Source organism: Amblyomma americanum, chromosome 11 (genome assembly GCF_052857255.1).
Source record: "Amblyomma americanum isolate KBUSLIRL-KWMA chromosome 11, ASM5285725v1, whole genome shotgun sequence".
NCBI classification, from domain to species: Eukaryota; Metazoa; Arthropoda; class Arachnida; order Ixodida; family Ixodidae; genus Amblyomma; species Amblyomma americanum.
In genome coordinates this window covers 1,926,654-1,942,632 of record NC_135507.1, presented here as the reverse complement: position 1 = coordinate 1,942,632, position 15,979 = coordinate 1,926,654, and the positions used below count along the sequence as shown (strand labels likewise).

General features: G+C 48.6%; 1 protein-coding gene and 1 long non-coding RNA gene across 13 annotated transcripts in view; one reads left to right on the top strand and one right to left on the bottom strand.

Moving 5' to 3' along the window:
- Nucleotides 1-261, top strand: part of LOC144110154 (uncharacterized) — a 60,845-nt gene extending 60,584 nt beyond the window's left edge. The window contains exon 5 of the long non-coding RNA XR_013309726.1: nt 162-261. This is a non-coding gene — a long non-coding RNA (uncharacterized LOC144110154). The remainder of the gene's footprint in view (nt 1-161) is intronic.
- The window catches only part of LOC144110152 (inactive phospholipase C-like protein 1), a 113,645-nt gene that overhangs the window by 52,964 nt on the left and 44,702 nt on the right, over nt 1-15,979 (bottom strand). For 6 of the 12 annotated variants that reach the window (XR_013309721.1, XR_013309723.1, XR_013309724.1 and 3 more), the window contains exon 3: nt 2,833-3,985. Coding sequence is in view for 7 of the 12 variants with exons in the window: in XM_077642990.1 (XP_077499116.1) it covers nt 2,833-3,985 (1,153 nt within the window). In the remaining 5 variants the exon portion in view is untranslated. Of the gene's footprint in view, nt 1-2,832; nt 3,986-5,680; nt 6,205-15,979 lie in introns of those variants that run through there. The other 6 variants (XM_077642996.1, XR_013309725.1, XR_013309722.1 and 3 more) reach the window with 6 other exon arrangements.

Below are 15,979 nucleotides of genomic sequence, written 5' to 3'. Positions count from 1 at the left end.
TTTGTTTTCTCATTTAGTGCACTTTTCAATAAATGTGCCAAATTTCATTGCTTTATGCCAAAAAAATAAATCTCCGAAACTGGTGTCTCCTCCCCAGCTTTAGCCAGGACTATAAGCTATTTCCAAACAATTATCGCCCGTTTCTTTTTCTTTCTTTGCAGACAAAACGAAGTGGATAACTACATTATCTCATTCTGCAAGTGAGTAAATTCGGAGGCTACCATATGCCAACAGCTGCAAGCATTTGTTTTGCATCTAAGAAGAGCTTCGAATGGGCCTAGTTGGTTCGTAATCTTTGACATTGTTATTGTGCTACTCATGGTTTACACAAACAAGAACGACACATACAGACAGGGCGCAAACTATCAACTGATTTTATTGCGTGGGAAATTCGTTTTATATGAACTGTTAAGATGAAAAAGAAGGGACACAAAAACACGTAGCTTCATGGAGATGAGTTGTCTAATCTTCGTCTGCTGACAGGCATGCGTGGAGGATGCAGTCTTTTCACTTCCTTAAAAAGTTAATCTCTCGCTTCGTCAGCGCTACCGAAGGGTCGCTTATGCAAATGCCTTCCTTCTTAGACATCATGCAAAATGCTTCATATAGCTCCCTTTGCATTTTATCTTGGGATCGAAGGATGACAGTGGTGTTGTCAAGCAATGGCTTACAGTTTTTGCACTTGGAGCAATGCACCGCCAGATTACCTGATGCAGGAGCCAAGCCGCATAACCTGTGGCTTGGGGCTGTGGCTCTCATAGCGAAATATTTTTCTCCTCTGTTCATCGAGTTCGGCAGGGAAGTATACACCCAGAAAGAAGGGATATGTATTGGCAGTTGCATAGCGCCTGTGCTCTGCGACTTGTCTCTTCTGTGGCCGGAGGAGACCGACTACTTGCTGAAACCTTGAAGCCACTCGGTGTCGTTAAACGTTTCAGGTATGCTGATGATTTCTTAGTCTGCTCTCGTCAGGGAGGCGTGACGGAAAGCTTCATACACGGCATCCTGGAGCAATTTGAAACAGCGCACCCTGGACTTGAATTTACGCATGAAGTCCCGAAGGGCAGAATCCTGCAGTACCTCGACATCTCCATCTCAGAGAGGCAACATTTATGCTGGCACTTCAAATGTAAAAGTGAAAGGGGACTGTTGCCGTTTGATTCGGCGCATTCGAAGCTCACAAAGTGCGGAATTGCGATGTCTTTTTTCACCCAGGCAGTGAAAAAGTCCTGTCATCACAAAGTTAGTGACAGCATCAACTTGCGAGCTGAACGCCTGAAAGCAGCAGGCTATCCCACACAGATGCTTCTATCAGTGGCTGATAGTGTTCTAAAGAGACAGTCGTAAACGGGAAACAAAAGGACAAAAAAGAGCGGGACAAAAATAAGAGGCCGGTTGTATTGCCTTATGTACATGCCGTCTCGCATAGGCTTAAGAAAGTTGCCGAAAGGCATAATGTGGCAGTTCGAGTTGTGTTCTCTCCGCCAAACAAACTGAGAAGTTTGTATGCCAAAGTGGACAACCCACAGCCAAGGAATAGTGAGAGCACGTGTGGGGTCAAGCACGCGACCAAGTTTGTCGGCCAGACGGGACGATGCCTAAATGAACGGCTCCGGGAGAATCGCAGGTTATGCGGCTTGGCTCTTGCATCGGGTAATCTGGCGGTGCATTGCTCCAAGTGCAAAAACTGTAAGCCATTGCTTGATAACACCACTGTCATCCTTCGATCCCAACATAAGAAGCATTTTGCATGACGTGTGAAAAGGAAGGCACTTGCGTAAGTGACCCTTCGGTAGCGCTGACGAAGCGAGAGATTAACTTTTTAAGGAAGTGAAAAAACTGCATCCTCCACGCATGCCTGCCAGCAGAAGAAGATTAGACAACTCATCGCCATGAAGCTACTTGTTTTTGCGTCCCTTCTTTTTCATCTTAACAGTTCATATAAAATGAATTTCCCACGCAATAAAATCAGTTGACAGTTCGCGCCCTGTCTGTATGTGTCATTCTTGTTTGTGTAAACCATGAGTAGTACAATAATAATGTCGAAGATTTGTTTTGCCTAAGTTCCAATAAGGCTCTCTCATAGTGCTAGCCTCTTCACCTCTGTTGACACGGGTTTTTGTGAGATAATTTCTTGCAGTCTTTCATGTGCATACAAAATTCACGTCTGGATGCACCTCTTGAGTTCTCCAATTTTCCAGTCATTGAGCAGCTGACAATGCTATACATCCAGCAAGATGCACAGCAAGGTCTCTGGTTAACAAACAAATCTGGAGCAGTGAGACTGCATCCCCTTCTCAAGGCCGGCATAATTTTCTGAGACTTGTCAACTATGGTCTCAGTTTTCAAAAAGTGTTTGACGACGCTACTGCTATGGTCTGGTGTGAATACTAGGCTGCTTTACCACAGAAACAAGCAAGCATATTTTTTTCCCACGTTAAGCTTCCTCAGTGCCAAATGAATGATTGCTTGGATCATGTGTGCAACTGATCCCAATCAGTCATCGATATTAAAACATATACAACATCACAGCTTGCACTTCTGCTGAAAGAAGCATATACTTCATGGCACAGGTTGTTAAAATTTCAAATACATTTTAACTGGCATGTGGCGTTCAAACAGCTACTCTACGTTTCAGTTTTTGTGACTGTATTGTTCTTATTTAACCTAATAGCACCATACTTTGTATTAGCTGCCACTGATGAACTTTTTTTTTTCTGTAAGAACAAGTTGGTGCCCTTTAAGAGACCTTCTGGGTCCCAGAAACTCCAAGCGCTCAGCCTGCATTGAAATACACATTGAGTGTGGTCTGCTCTACATTTTCTAACTCACCGCTGCAGATCTTCCGTTCAGCAGGCAAGCTTGTTCCACTGTGAAATGACACCGACTTGGGAATCAGCTGGGCTTGGTTGAGAGACAGCGTTCCACTGCTGTCCCTCCTCTCCCTTACTCCAGAGGTGGTGAACTGTACCCGTAGCACCGAGTCTGCATCTGTGGATGCAAGGCTGCCCTTGGCACTCTCGTGAGAGTCGGAATCCGATGAACATGCCACACTGTTTACAGAAGCACTGATTGCACACTGGTCCAGCTTCGTGGCAGCTTCATGGAAAGCTGGAAGGTGTTTCTCACTAGATGGTGGGGTCGCCACCCTGACCTCTATTGTGTTGCCATCGCCAATGCTCTGCACTGATGACCGAGAATCAGGGTGGCTTGCTGTCGCCAGATGTGATGGGACCTCGGGCACTGTTTCATTGCATGTTACTCCTCTGCTGTGCTGTGAGGAGACTCCATTTGGCGACAGCTTGCCTGCTTTCGCGTCGACCTGAGCAGGCTCTGGTGCCCGTGTGACCGGAGTTGAGCCTGCGGCATTGCTTGGTGTGCTTTTCAATGTGTCGGCCACTGGACCTGCCTTCTTGGCAGGAGAGGAACACGACTGTGCAGAAGAAACCACAGGGACACTGAGCGTTCGGCTCACGTCAACATACACTTTTGGCACCACGGGTTGCGAACACGGCTTATCGCTGTTGGAGCGACGTAACGCAACAGTTTCGTTTTCTTGCTTTGCAGATAGTTTCCTTTCAGCTGAGGTAGGCAAAGCGATGCGTTGTTGAGTAGGAGCACAGGCATCTGGCCCAGAGGGGCTAGCCAAGAATCCAGGGTCCGAGCCTGTCCTAGACGATGAATCGTTTGGCTTTGAAGAAGATGTGGATTTTGCACTGAGTGTAGCGGTAGGACGCAACACGTGAGCTGTTGCCGCTGAACAACTTGAGTCGAGTTTTGAATCGCTTGTGGGCGATGGAAGAGCAGCTGCGTCTGCGGACGCACATGCACTGTCATGCTCATCTCTACTTGCTGCTGTTGACTTCTGTCCAAATGGGACGTTGTTCCGCTTTGGTGAATTATCCTTGCCACTCATCCTGGTCCTTTCTTGGGCATTGTGCCGAGACCAAGTTTGTGGTGGGTGGGGCAAGCGGAGCAGTGGTGGCTACAAAGAAAAAAGAAGACCACGCAAGCAGTTCAGAAGTAGGCAGTTACAGTTAGGAGGGCCCCTTTTGTGATAGCCAAACTCCTAATGTGTCCCGCTAGGTATGCTGCTGCAACGGTGAACAGTAATGTGACTCCAAAGCTTTTCAATGTATGTGACATGCCTCGATCATGCGACATAAATACTAAAATAACAAGTTCAGCCTATAAGGAGACAATAGTGGTAAAATGGCTGACAAACAACAGCGGCACATATATCTTTTTCGTCTTGGCGGCGATACATGTCTGACATTTCTATACAAGCTGTGCAGTTAAATGTGCATTACAACCAGGCATGTCTTTGTCATTGGTAAAATGATGCCCGACTGCTTCCCACAGCAACCAGTAGGAACCAACCACATCCAGTTTGGCAGTCGTAAAGCTTAATCTCTGGAGAAAAGCATTCATGCCATGCGTGCTTAGTCCCATAAGTCACCCACAAAAGGCGCACGAAATACGAAACAGCGGATGAACAGCCCTGTCGGGAATGATGATCATGCGTGCGCCCACACGTCATGCAAAGCTGCACACGAGCTGCGCGAGTAGGAAGCGTATCCGGGTCAGGCGGACACCTCGAAGAGAAATCCATGCCCAGGCACCGCGCCTTGTGCCGCCACGGCCAACTATAAATAAACGAGCGTGTAACCGTCGCAACACCGCCCAAACGGAACGGGTGTGTGTGCATGTGAATTGCATGGGGCTGGTTGTTGCTCGCGCGCTGTAGTTATTTGCTTGCAGCTAATCGTAAGCGCTTACATGTATGCTGGCGCGTCCGAGTCGAATCGACTAAGCAAGCATAAAACGGTGACCCGCATATGTGCGCGGCATGTCCGCCGCGGGAGCCCATACAAACGGCAAGCAACACCGCTCGATCGTCGAGCAGCGCGATACTGCGAAGCCGTTTTTACAACCGCGTGCTTCTTTTTCACTTGACCTCGAAAGGAAGGATGTCAAAGAAGCGCTGCAAAAAACCCGCCCGGCTGCTGCATGCGCGCTCCGACTGTCAGCGCGCTCTGGAGATTCGCGGTCACGCCTAGCCCAAGGCTCGACAAAAACGCCACGAAGAAAAAGCCGTGAGTTCATGCAGTGACCGTGAACCCTGGCAGAGAATGCGAGGGAAAGAGAAGAAAATCCGTTAGCGTGCGTAGCAGCTGCGGCGAGGTCTGGCGCCCTAACAGCTGCTGCGCGGTCAGGAAAAGCATCTCAGCCTCGACGCACACGAAGGAACTGCCGCAGCTCTCGCGCGCATCCGCGTTGATCATCACTTGGAACAAGTGGGGCTCAACGGAACACCGGCAGAAATACGAAGGCTAAAGGGTACGTCAGAGCCTGACCCGAAATGGGATACACCGGCGCGGGTGTTACCGTTACACGATCGTCGCCGACCTCCGCGTCGGCCAGTCGATGCGCGATGTCCGGGCGCGCGCGGACATGCTGCCGACGGCAACACACAAGCCAAGGAGAAAAAAAAAAAGCAAGGGGCAAAGGGCGATTGCGTTTCCCTGCACATCGAAATCACTGTCACACGATCCATCCCTCGGGCAGGATGCGCGCGTCTTCTTCACCACCGGATCCAGCACAAATCGGTTGAGGCCCAGAAATCCCGAACGCAGCACAGCGAGACCCACATTTTCGCTTTGGCGCATTTTTTCGTTACCTTGGCCAGAACGATCAGAGGAGTAGACTGTGCATGGGACGCCGATCCTTGGCAGCATGATGATGGTCGCGGCCGGAAAACATTCGGGCGCACAGCTCGCGTGTCGTGCGGCAGAGAGCGCAAAAGCCGCTGCCCGCCGCGGACGACTCCAGGCTGCTCCGACGGCGAGGGCAGCGGCGGCGGGGCGAGATTCTACAACTACGGGAAAGAAAGGAGGGTAGGACGAGAGAAGTGCCGGAAGAAAAAAAAAGATGGCGATCGCAGCGCCGCTTGGGCGGCCGCCAGGGATCGGCGGGGACGAGAAGCGGTGAGGGGCGGCGTAGCGGTGCTGCAACGGTGCTTGCAAGATCCACGAACACTCGGCTACGGCGTGAGCGACGACGGGTTGCCGCTACGCTCGAAGCCAAATACGAGCTCCTGAACACAAGGAGTTGCAGCGAGCGCGCGCGTGCACGGGTTCTCGGAGAGGACGGCGCGCTCCCTCCCTCGCCTCTCCTCCCAAGACCCGCATGCGTCGCAAGTACAACCTTCGCTTTGCTGCACCTCCGTCGTTCTTTTTATTATTACTACTATTTCACCGCCGAAATGACACCTGGTGCCTAATTCCATTCGGTTCACAGTTCCACAGCTGCCACGAACAAGAGGCAACTCTGGCGCGGACGCATTAAGAGCTTCTCGAGCTTTTGAAAGGTCAAGGCTTGTTCAGGTTTGAGCCACGACAAGACAAATTGGGTTGCCGCACTTCCTCGCTCTTAGTCCTGTTTGCCCTGGCTTCCGGAAATAAGCACACGCTTTTGTATGTAAGGTTGCATTGTGTGAACGCTGCCGAAAGTAGCTCTGACCGCGCGTGGTGCCAGTCAAAAGACAATGCACGCCCTCGACAGATAAGACTGGCCCGAATGCGTGCAGATTCTAGAACGTGCTTCAAATACTGCCTGCCAGGGTGTTTCACCTAAGACTTTACACAATTTTTAAAAATAGTCTCTGTGAGTTAGAAGAGCGCTTTTTTTTTTCGGAACAGCATTGTCAGCGGTGTAGTACATCAGCATACAGCTAAGATGTGCTAACTAGCAGGCTGGTTAACAATATTGATAACTTTTAGGTTCCTTAATTATAGAGAGCGAATAGTCGACCGTAAGTAATATCCATATCAGTTTTTATAATTTCTAAAACTGTTACCCTCTGCACTGTGGCCTACCAAATTTTTGCTATTTCGACGATTTACCTGCACTGGAGAGATTACTTTGCCTGTGAGATTCTCGAAAGCGCATGTATTTTGGCATGATATAGCCAAAATTTGTTGGGCCACTGTGCCGAGGGTAACCGCGCTTTCGAAATTGTAAAAACTGATAGGGATATTACTTACGGTGGCCTACACGCCTCTCAGTAATAAAGGAGCCTGAAAGTAATGGTTAAAAAGTTCACGTATCAATTTTATTTAACCAGCCTGCTAGTTAGCACAGCTTAGCTTTATTCTGATGTACTGCACCGCTGACAGTGCTATGCCGAACAAGCGCTCTTCTAGTTCAAAAAGCCTAAATGTAAGAACTGTACAGTCCTACGTGAACCACCCTGTATACATACATATATATATATATATATATATATTAGCAGATAAGTGAAATGAAATGAGGGGCCCGTTTGACAAACTTATGAAGGTAGCTAACAGTCACCGAAACCAAGGTGCATAGGGGAATGTTTTTTTTTTTGTTTCTGTGTTCTGCTTATCAGTGGGGTATTATAGTACTTAGATTAATAAATCGCTTAAAGAAAATTAATTATAAAGCAGCAGAAAAAACAACCATGCCGCCGGTGGGATCCGAACCCACGACCTCCGAATATCGCGTCCGGTGCTCTTACCAACTGAGCTACGGCGACGGCTGTCCAGTCTGCTGCTTTCGTGGGTATTTAAGTTTATTTGGTGCACGCGAACCTTGAGAGTGTTCACCAGCGCCACCCTCGACCATAGCGGCGGACGTAGCACGTCCTGTAATACCGCGAGTGTTCCACGTCACACTCGCGGTATTACAGGACGTGCTACGTCCGCCGCTATGGTCGAGGGTGGCGCTGGTGAACACTCTCAAGGTTCGCGTGCACCAAATAAACTTAAATACCCACGAAAGCAGCAGACTGGACAGCCGTCGCCGTAGCTCAGTTGGTAAGAGCACCGGACGCGATATTCGGAGGTCGTGGGTTCGGATCCCACCGGCGGCATGGTTGTTTTTTCTGCTGCTTTATAATTAATTTTCTTTAAGCGATTTATTAATCTAAGTACTATAATACCCCACTGATAAGCAGAACACAGAAACAAAAAAAAACATTCCCCTATGCACCTTGGTTTCGGTGACTGTTAGCTACCTTCATAAGTATATATATATATATATATATATATATATATATATATATATATATATATATATATATATATATATATATATATATATATATATATATATATATATATATATATATATATATATATATATATATATATATATATATATATATATATATATAGTCTCTAATATAATGTGGGGCTATTCCATTCGATCGGTATTGTTATTTACGATGAGAAAACAAAATAGGTAGGTCATGTGTCAGATTCAGTAATCGCAGCTGTAGCTTATCGGGTTCTTCCAAAATGGCCTTAGGCATACCGTTATGTGCATGCCGGCATCTTCTTAGTGTTATTTCCCCGTTGGGCCCTACGTCGCGACAGTGGTGGTGTGGAAATGGAAAATAAAGCCATAATTCGTTATCACATTCACGGCTACAGTCAGGGAAAATATTCGCCTGGTTCTTCACTCGGACGAGGAAGGGCTCTTCGGTCTCAACCTCGAAGATGAGTTCACAGTGGAGGAATAATGCGCCTTCGGCAGAGCTCAGTTTCCCGATATCCAGGGCTCCAGTGAGGAGAGTTGTGCGCCTTGATATGCGCCTGCCTCTGGAATGGCAGCTGTCCGCGAATTTACGCACGAATACGGTGGTTGCGCGCGGGGCCCTTGGGAGCAATTCGGCCGCTTGACAAAACAAGGGTGCTTTTTTTCTTTCAAGGACCGAGGGTGGGTTTGAGGAACGGCTGCCATTTGGAAAGAAATAGCAGCGCCCGGGGGAAATGTTTTCCTTTCCATAATCTTTGACTGGCTGAGTCATGAAGGGCGGGAAACGAGCTTATTGGTTGCTGTCATTAAAAGAAATGATACTGGCCGATCAGGAGCTCATTTCTCAGTTCCTGCCATAGAATCTTCTCTGTCTGCTTCAAAATATAGTTAGTCTTTTGATGACAGGTGTCAAGTAATGCGTCTCAGCGTCTAGCAGTTTTCAACTTTTCAACACGACAGATGAAAACTGAATAGCTACGCGATGCGTAAGCATGCGTCTGTGAGGACAGATGTTGAGGCCAGAGCTGTTCAATGAACCATGCATACACAATCCAGCATGTATCAATACACTCGATTGTACCCGTGGATCGAAATATTTAGAAAGAAAAGGATTCGACGCCCCAACTGCCAAAGATCAGGAAGTGTGCGAGTTGCATGCTCCGTTCTTATTATATATCGTGGGCAGCTCCCTTCAGGTCTCACTCGATGGCCGTATTTTCGAAGCTGTGTTTGGCGACGCCGCGTTCACAGGTTGGGCGCGTCGAGCCGTAATGTGGATAACAAGTCCGCTGTGTTTTCTGCCCTCTAGATTTTTTCGTCTCCACAGTGGCGGCCGTACGATTGCCTCCTCCGGAGACACGTTGGCACGTGGCCCGACCGCTCATTGGATTTCGATTGGCACTCAAAATAACGCGCCGTTTATTGATGTGCCCGGCCGACCCTTCGGTGCCCTTGGCAGGCAGAGGCCGCCACCGCCGAATAGGCGCCACTCTTCACGTTTGTGGGCATGGAGATTATAATAATAATAATTGGTTTCCGGGGAAAGGAAATGACGCAGTATCTCTCTCATATATTATTGGACACCTGAACCGCGCCGTAAAGGAAAGGATAAAGGAGGAAGTGAAAGAAGAAAGAGGTGCCTTAGTGGAGGGCTCCGGCATAATTTCGACCTCCCGGGGATCTTTAACGTGCACTGACATCGCACAGCACACGGGCGCCTTAGCGTTTTGCCTCCATAAAAACGCAGCAGCCGCGGTCGGGATCGAACCCGGGAGCTCCGGATCAGCAGCCGAGCGAGCCACCGCGGCGGGTTGGGCATGGTGTCCATTTCGCATCTCATTCCTTCCTTTGTCAAGCTGCTCGAGAAGCAGCTTTTTGTTCTTATCCTTGCATTTACTTCTGTATTGAAAGAAATGCTAAATAAATTGATTGATTGATTGATTGATTGATTGATTGATTTTCTTCCTGGCAGGCGGCACTGTCGTATGTGGTCAGGCACGTATCCAAAGAGGGCTCGCCCGGTCTCTTGGCAGTGCTCAGCCAGCTAGAAGAAATTACCTTGGGCCCCTCCCGAAAAACCCGCAGCGGTGGCTCAGTGGTTAGAGCGCTCGGCTACTGAGCCGGAGCTCCCGAGTGCAAACCCGGAGGCGAAATGCAAAAGGCGCCCGTGTGATGTGAGATGTCACTGCACGTTAAAGATCCCCAGGTGGTCGAAATTATCCGGAGCCCTCCACTACAGCACACTCGGTTACAGCAGGGACAAGGAGACAAGCTCACGGTTATAGTAGAAACACCCCAACCCGATTTCAAGTTGCGAATAAAAATGTAAGACACTCTCTTATTGGTTGATAAAAGGGTTATTACGCGATAGCGACAGTGGGTCCTTCTGCGGCCCTCTTCGCACATGACTTCGGACACTGCTCTTTATTTTATTTATTTGTTATTTAAATTTTTATTATTTCTCACAAGGCCTTCCTTTAATCGAGTCGAGCGAACGTTTAAAAATCTACGCTGTGATGAAGGACACAGACTGCGATTACGAGACTGTATTGCTGTTTCGCAGTCTAACAGGACTGAAAAAGTTGGGATGTTTTTTTGGGAGTAACGCCTTTCGGTGGCTGTCGAGGGCGGCCGGCTCACGACTCCCGGTTCGATCGTTTTTCTTTCCTTTCTCTACATAATGGTGGTGCAATGACGTCACGACCTTGCAGACGAATGAGAAATTCCGTAGAGGTGCGTCACCATCGTCGTGTGGTTGTGACGTCGCGACCCGGACCAACTCCGATTTTCTCAACACGCCAGTGTCCGCTGCCGCCGCGTTAGAATCCGCCTTCATGAATCGCACTGTGCTCGTGTATACAGAGGCATTTTTTTCTTCTCATTTGCTTCGCTTAAAGCACGGCCGCATCGCGAGGCTCTTTCAAGCAGACAACAGAGATTAGCAAGGCATGCTTTGCCTGGCGAAAAGTATTCTTCGTCGTTTTCCTTCTGTAGCCGTCAAACGTCTGTTAGGCATATTGTCACCGACAAACGGTTGGCGTACACACAACAGGTTTACTCAGACGTGCTGGGACGTGCAAGACAGCAGGGTGCTCGAGCGGGGAAAACGGCAAAACCTTGGGATGCCCGAGGCGTGCCAAGTGCGAGGCAAAACAGCTGGGCCCCGGTACGGCGCCACTGGAGGGCGTCGTACTTCTCTGAAGGGCACTGAAGCAGGAAGAGAAGCGGGGTATACACGCCTGAAGCGCTAGCACGGCTTCATCCGTGCGACGTGCGGGGGGAAAGAATTGGAGATCACTGCGGCTAGCCGCATTGGAAGAATGCGAAAGCGTCGACGCCTCCTCGACGCTGGCCGCCTTTCAAATTTGGCGGCATGGTTGTTTTCACTTGATTGATTGGTTATCGATTAACTCGTGATTATACCCTCGTTCCATCCCGGCAACCATTTCGAGTTTTTAAATTTTCCGCCGCGCTTCATTCCCGCGCACTCACTATTTACCCGACCGACGTTAAAGGACCTCAGGTGGTCGAAATTTCCGGAGCCCTTCACTACGGCGTCTCTCATAGCCTGAGTCTCTTTGGGACGTTAAATCCCCATAAACCTATTTACCCGCCCATTACCTTTTGCTTCTCATTAATTACCTAATCGCCTCTAATTTATCATTTTTATATCTCCTGGTTACGTATCGACCACGTATCACTGGTCACGTGACTGCCCATTTCGAGTTTTCAAGCTTGTTCCCACTCTTTGGCTCCGTCCACACTTCCGGTTTTTCAAATTTGGCGCTACGCTCTACCTCCGTGGCTTTCAAATTTCGCGGCACTTTTGCTCTGCTCCCGCCTACTTTGTGAACATTTTTGGCTCTAATTAATTAACTATTCATCCGATTTCGAATTTTTTTTTTCGGGCAGCACCCTCGCATCGTCCTCTTTCGATTACAACCACTCGTTTGACGCTGCCTCTTCTGAGTTGCCCACATCTGCTGCCGACACATCTTGCGGACACGATCCCCGCCGACGTGGCCTATAAGTGAAGCCTTCGCTTTGATTACTGTCTTTCAGAGCTTGCGCCTCTGAGCACAGGGCAGCAGTCGGAGGCGACCGCCCAACACTGCAGCAACGAACGAAGAGCATCAGAAGCGGTTTCAAGTTCCCTCGCATGCAGCCACATGTTCGTAGACCGGTTCGCATGAAGAACATTTGGCGGTTGTTTTTCCTTCTACATTCTGATCAAGTGTCTTATTACGCTAATAATTTCCTGTTACCAACAGCACAGACAGCACGCACTACGTCCGCCGGTATGGACGAGGGTGGCGCTGGTGAACACTCTTATAAAGTTCGGTTACACTGCACATAAATAAATACCCCTGAAAGCAGAAGATCGACAGCCATCGCCGTAGCTCAGTTGGTAGAGCATCGGACGCGAAATATCATGGGTTCGGATCCCACCGGCGGCACGTGGTTGTTTTTTCTACTGCTTTTTAGTCAATTATATTTAAAATAATTATGCCATTAATCTAGCTCCCATTGGTCATTACTGAAACTTTGACGTCGCCAGGGCCATCAGCGTATAGTGACCTTTCAAAGACGTCGACGTTCGGGCTCGCTTCGGCTTCCTGGCCGTGCCTTTTTACCATTGCCGACAAGGAAGGGCGTCGCTGTTCCTATATGTCCGGCCTGAGTGCCATCGAAGTGATGAAGTATTTCCTTTTCCTCGATGTTTTTGGCTCTTCACCATCCGTATAGGTGTACACTGCATACCTAGAAACTTAAGTAGCCTCGATATACGATGATGATGAAAACAGTTTAGTTGGAGCTAAATACTGGTGGTCGGTCCTCCTATTCCGGGAGCCCTTTGCATAGACCTCTAGCCCTGGCGGCCAGGTCCGAGCTGAATCCTCTCGCCGCTCAATCGCCGGTTCCTCTATGCTTTCTATTTCCATATTGTCTTGGCAGACCTGTGTGGCTGATAGTCTTCTGGGTAGATTGCGTGAAGCCCTTTTGGGATTGCGTCCATGCGTATCGAAGCAGTCGCTTTGTGTGCGGTAACCATTTTGTTGCGCTTGGACACGGCTTGGAAACAAGGGCTTCCTCAGGACGTGATTCGTTCAACAAACCCGTAGTTTCCATTTCATATTATAGTCCGCTTTATTTGTCGAGAAAGGTAGTCACCAGTAAAGAAAAAAAAAAACTCATTCCTGCAGCAGTGTGCAAACCTGCGTTCGAGCGGAAAAGAGTAAGTTTTTATAGTTACATATTTTAATATTTTTTGCGTGTCAAGGCCGATGGAGCGGAGGCATGCCGCGTATAGCGGGCGGCTACGGATTTATTTGAATTACCAGTTCTCTGACGTGCACCGAAAGCTGAGTGCGCGATGACGCTGACTCGTGCGGAACGCAAGACATTCACCCCCATAACAATGCGTCGGGGCATTCGGCTCGCTGGCAGAGCTTGTTGCGTTCGTGCTGCTCTGCCGTTATCGTGCAGCAACGACTGGGAATGAAAAAGAAAAGCGCTCAGGTCGCGACAAGGCCGTCCACGGAGGTGGTGCATTTTAATATGCGCCCAGTATCTTTCCACTGCCTATGTGCAGTGGCGATCGGCCAGCCGCAGTTATTTGTTTGTTTAGCACTGTATTGCTCCGAAGGCGTCAGAGGGGAACAAATTGTCGACCCAAAAGCAGCACAGACATGTCAGGGTAACAAAGGGCAAACCCAATAGCCATGCAAATGTGGCGGCGCTGTTGGCCGCTTCTGACCGTCTGCTGCGCCTCGGTTGATTGTTTCGCCGTGGCTTGCTTTGCGCCAATCGCGACTGCTGTGTACGCTCTGTGCGAAGCGTGGTGCTGTGCAGCGAAGCGCGATTAGTGGGGGACGAGAAGCGCTTATTTAATGCAAACGACCGGTCGTTCCGCGAGGGGCAAGCCTAAAAACTGGAAGAAGAGCGCCGTTTAATTGTCGTCGCGTCCCCTTTGGGCGGAGAGTTTCCCTGATCGAGAGTGGGGTGGCTCCTCCTCCTCGTGCGTTCCACGGCCGGCTGTTCCCGCATCGAGGGAGATGACGGTCCTGTACGCACTGAGCAGCAAGTCTGTATTTCGTGGTGGTCTTTCGCTATCACGGTGAACCAACTAGCTCGCGCCCAGTTATGTGCGCGCATTATATCAGAAAAGAGCTTTGTGCTCGTTAGAGAGACAGTTCTGCACGCGTTAAATGATTGGAAGGGCGGCTCCGCACGCGTTAGACCGGGAGTTCCAAACGCACCTCGCCACCGGGGCCATTTGGCTCCCGCGGGCAGCAAATGGCCGATGAGGCAGGGATGGGTTCCCCGTCCGCGCATATCGACAGGCGCGTTCTTTTGCAACCTGTGCAGTCGAGCGAGTATCAAAGTGCGCAGTGTCTGTCAGAAACGCCCGGGGTATGTTTGTGGGACCCTTCGAAATCTTGAGCTGCGGACGGCTGAGGACAGGATCACCTTCAGGGCAACGCTGGCAGCGGGGAACACTGCACGACGCAAACTCTGTCCAGCTTTCTTCGACATCACTTTTATTTGTGAGGCAGCTTACATGGGCTGCTACTGTTCATTGATACGTTGATCGGAATCTTCCGATGTTTTAGTTTGTCCAGCACTCGTGGCACAGAAAACCAGCGGGGTGCGTTTTCGACAACGAATAACTACTTGCGGCCCGGGGAGGGATCAGCGGATATGTCGATTTCTATGATGCAAGCTTACGATATGCGAAAAAATTGTCTTCATAAACAACGTCCCGTTGAAATATTGTCCAGAATTTCCCGGTACGCGTACACGACAAAACCTGTACATGATCGCGATGACTTTCGGTCAGATATCTCGTGCGGCCTGAGCATTCATTCATTCATTCATTCATTCATTCATTCATTCATTCATTCATTCATTCATTCATTCATTCATTCATTCATTCATTCATCCGTTCATTCATTCATCCGGTCATTCATTTTTTTCTACCATAAAATTTGCGGGGCTATCTGGGCTAGAAGCTGCAGCTAGCTTGACGAGGCCTGCCTTGCAAGGCAGGACAAACCACGCCCCGGAATGAAAAGTTAGCATGAAAACATGTTGCTTTACAACGCAGAGAGCAAATTGCAAGATCTCAATATAACGTGAACTAAGATCTACCTAATCGTTGAAGCATTGAGAGGAGGACGTGAAGCGATGAGAACACACATCCGTGAGCAAATGAAAAAGTGAAACAAGCAAAGCGCAGCCGAGAGCAAAAAGAAAAAAAAAACCTACTAGTTGAGAAGGCAGTTGATATGTTGGTATACTTGTCTGAAATGGATGGAACATTGTGGCGTAAGGACTGGCGCTTGTAATCAGTGTGCGTAAATGATGCGTGTTACTATGTGTCCTTGTTTTTAAGGATGTTAGTATGGCGTTGTAATGGAGCAGCGATTTCAGTTAAGTCATGCGAGGTAAATTGGTTTATGCGAATAAATTTGTACAGCTGAAAAAAATAATATGGGGTGGAAGATATAAGACAAAATATCTGATCAATAACCCTTTTTTTTTTTGCTAAACTAGAATCTTTTCTTACTTGTTGCCAGCCACATCCCACCAAACTGCAATAATTAATATGTGTATTTCTCCAGCTGCCGGTGAACGGCGTTCGTGTTGTCTTTCTTCTCCCTTCGTCCTTGTTTCTTGCGCTGGTACCATGTTCCATATTAATGCAGACCAGCTGTCTGCCCTTAGGAGCGTTTCTTAATTATTTCTCACTGTGTAAATATTACGTTAAATATGAAGAGAACGTAAAGCGTGTGGTGCTCAACAAGTTCAGTCTTCTGTCCGCGGCATTTGTTTTGGTGTTCTATGGTGAACATTTAGCTTCAAGCCTGGAAAGGATTAACCTTTGTTAATTTTAGGGTTAACACTGAACTTAGTT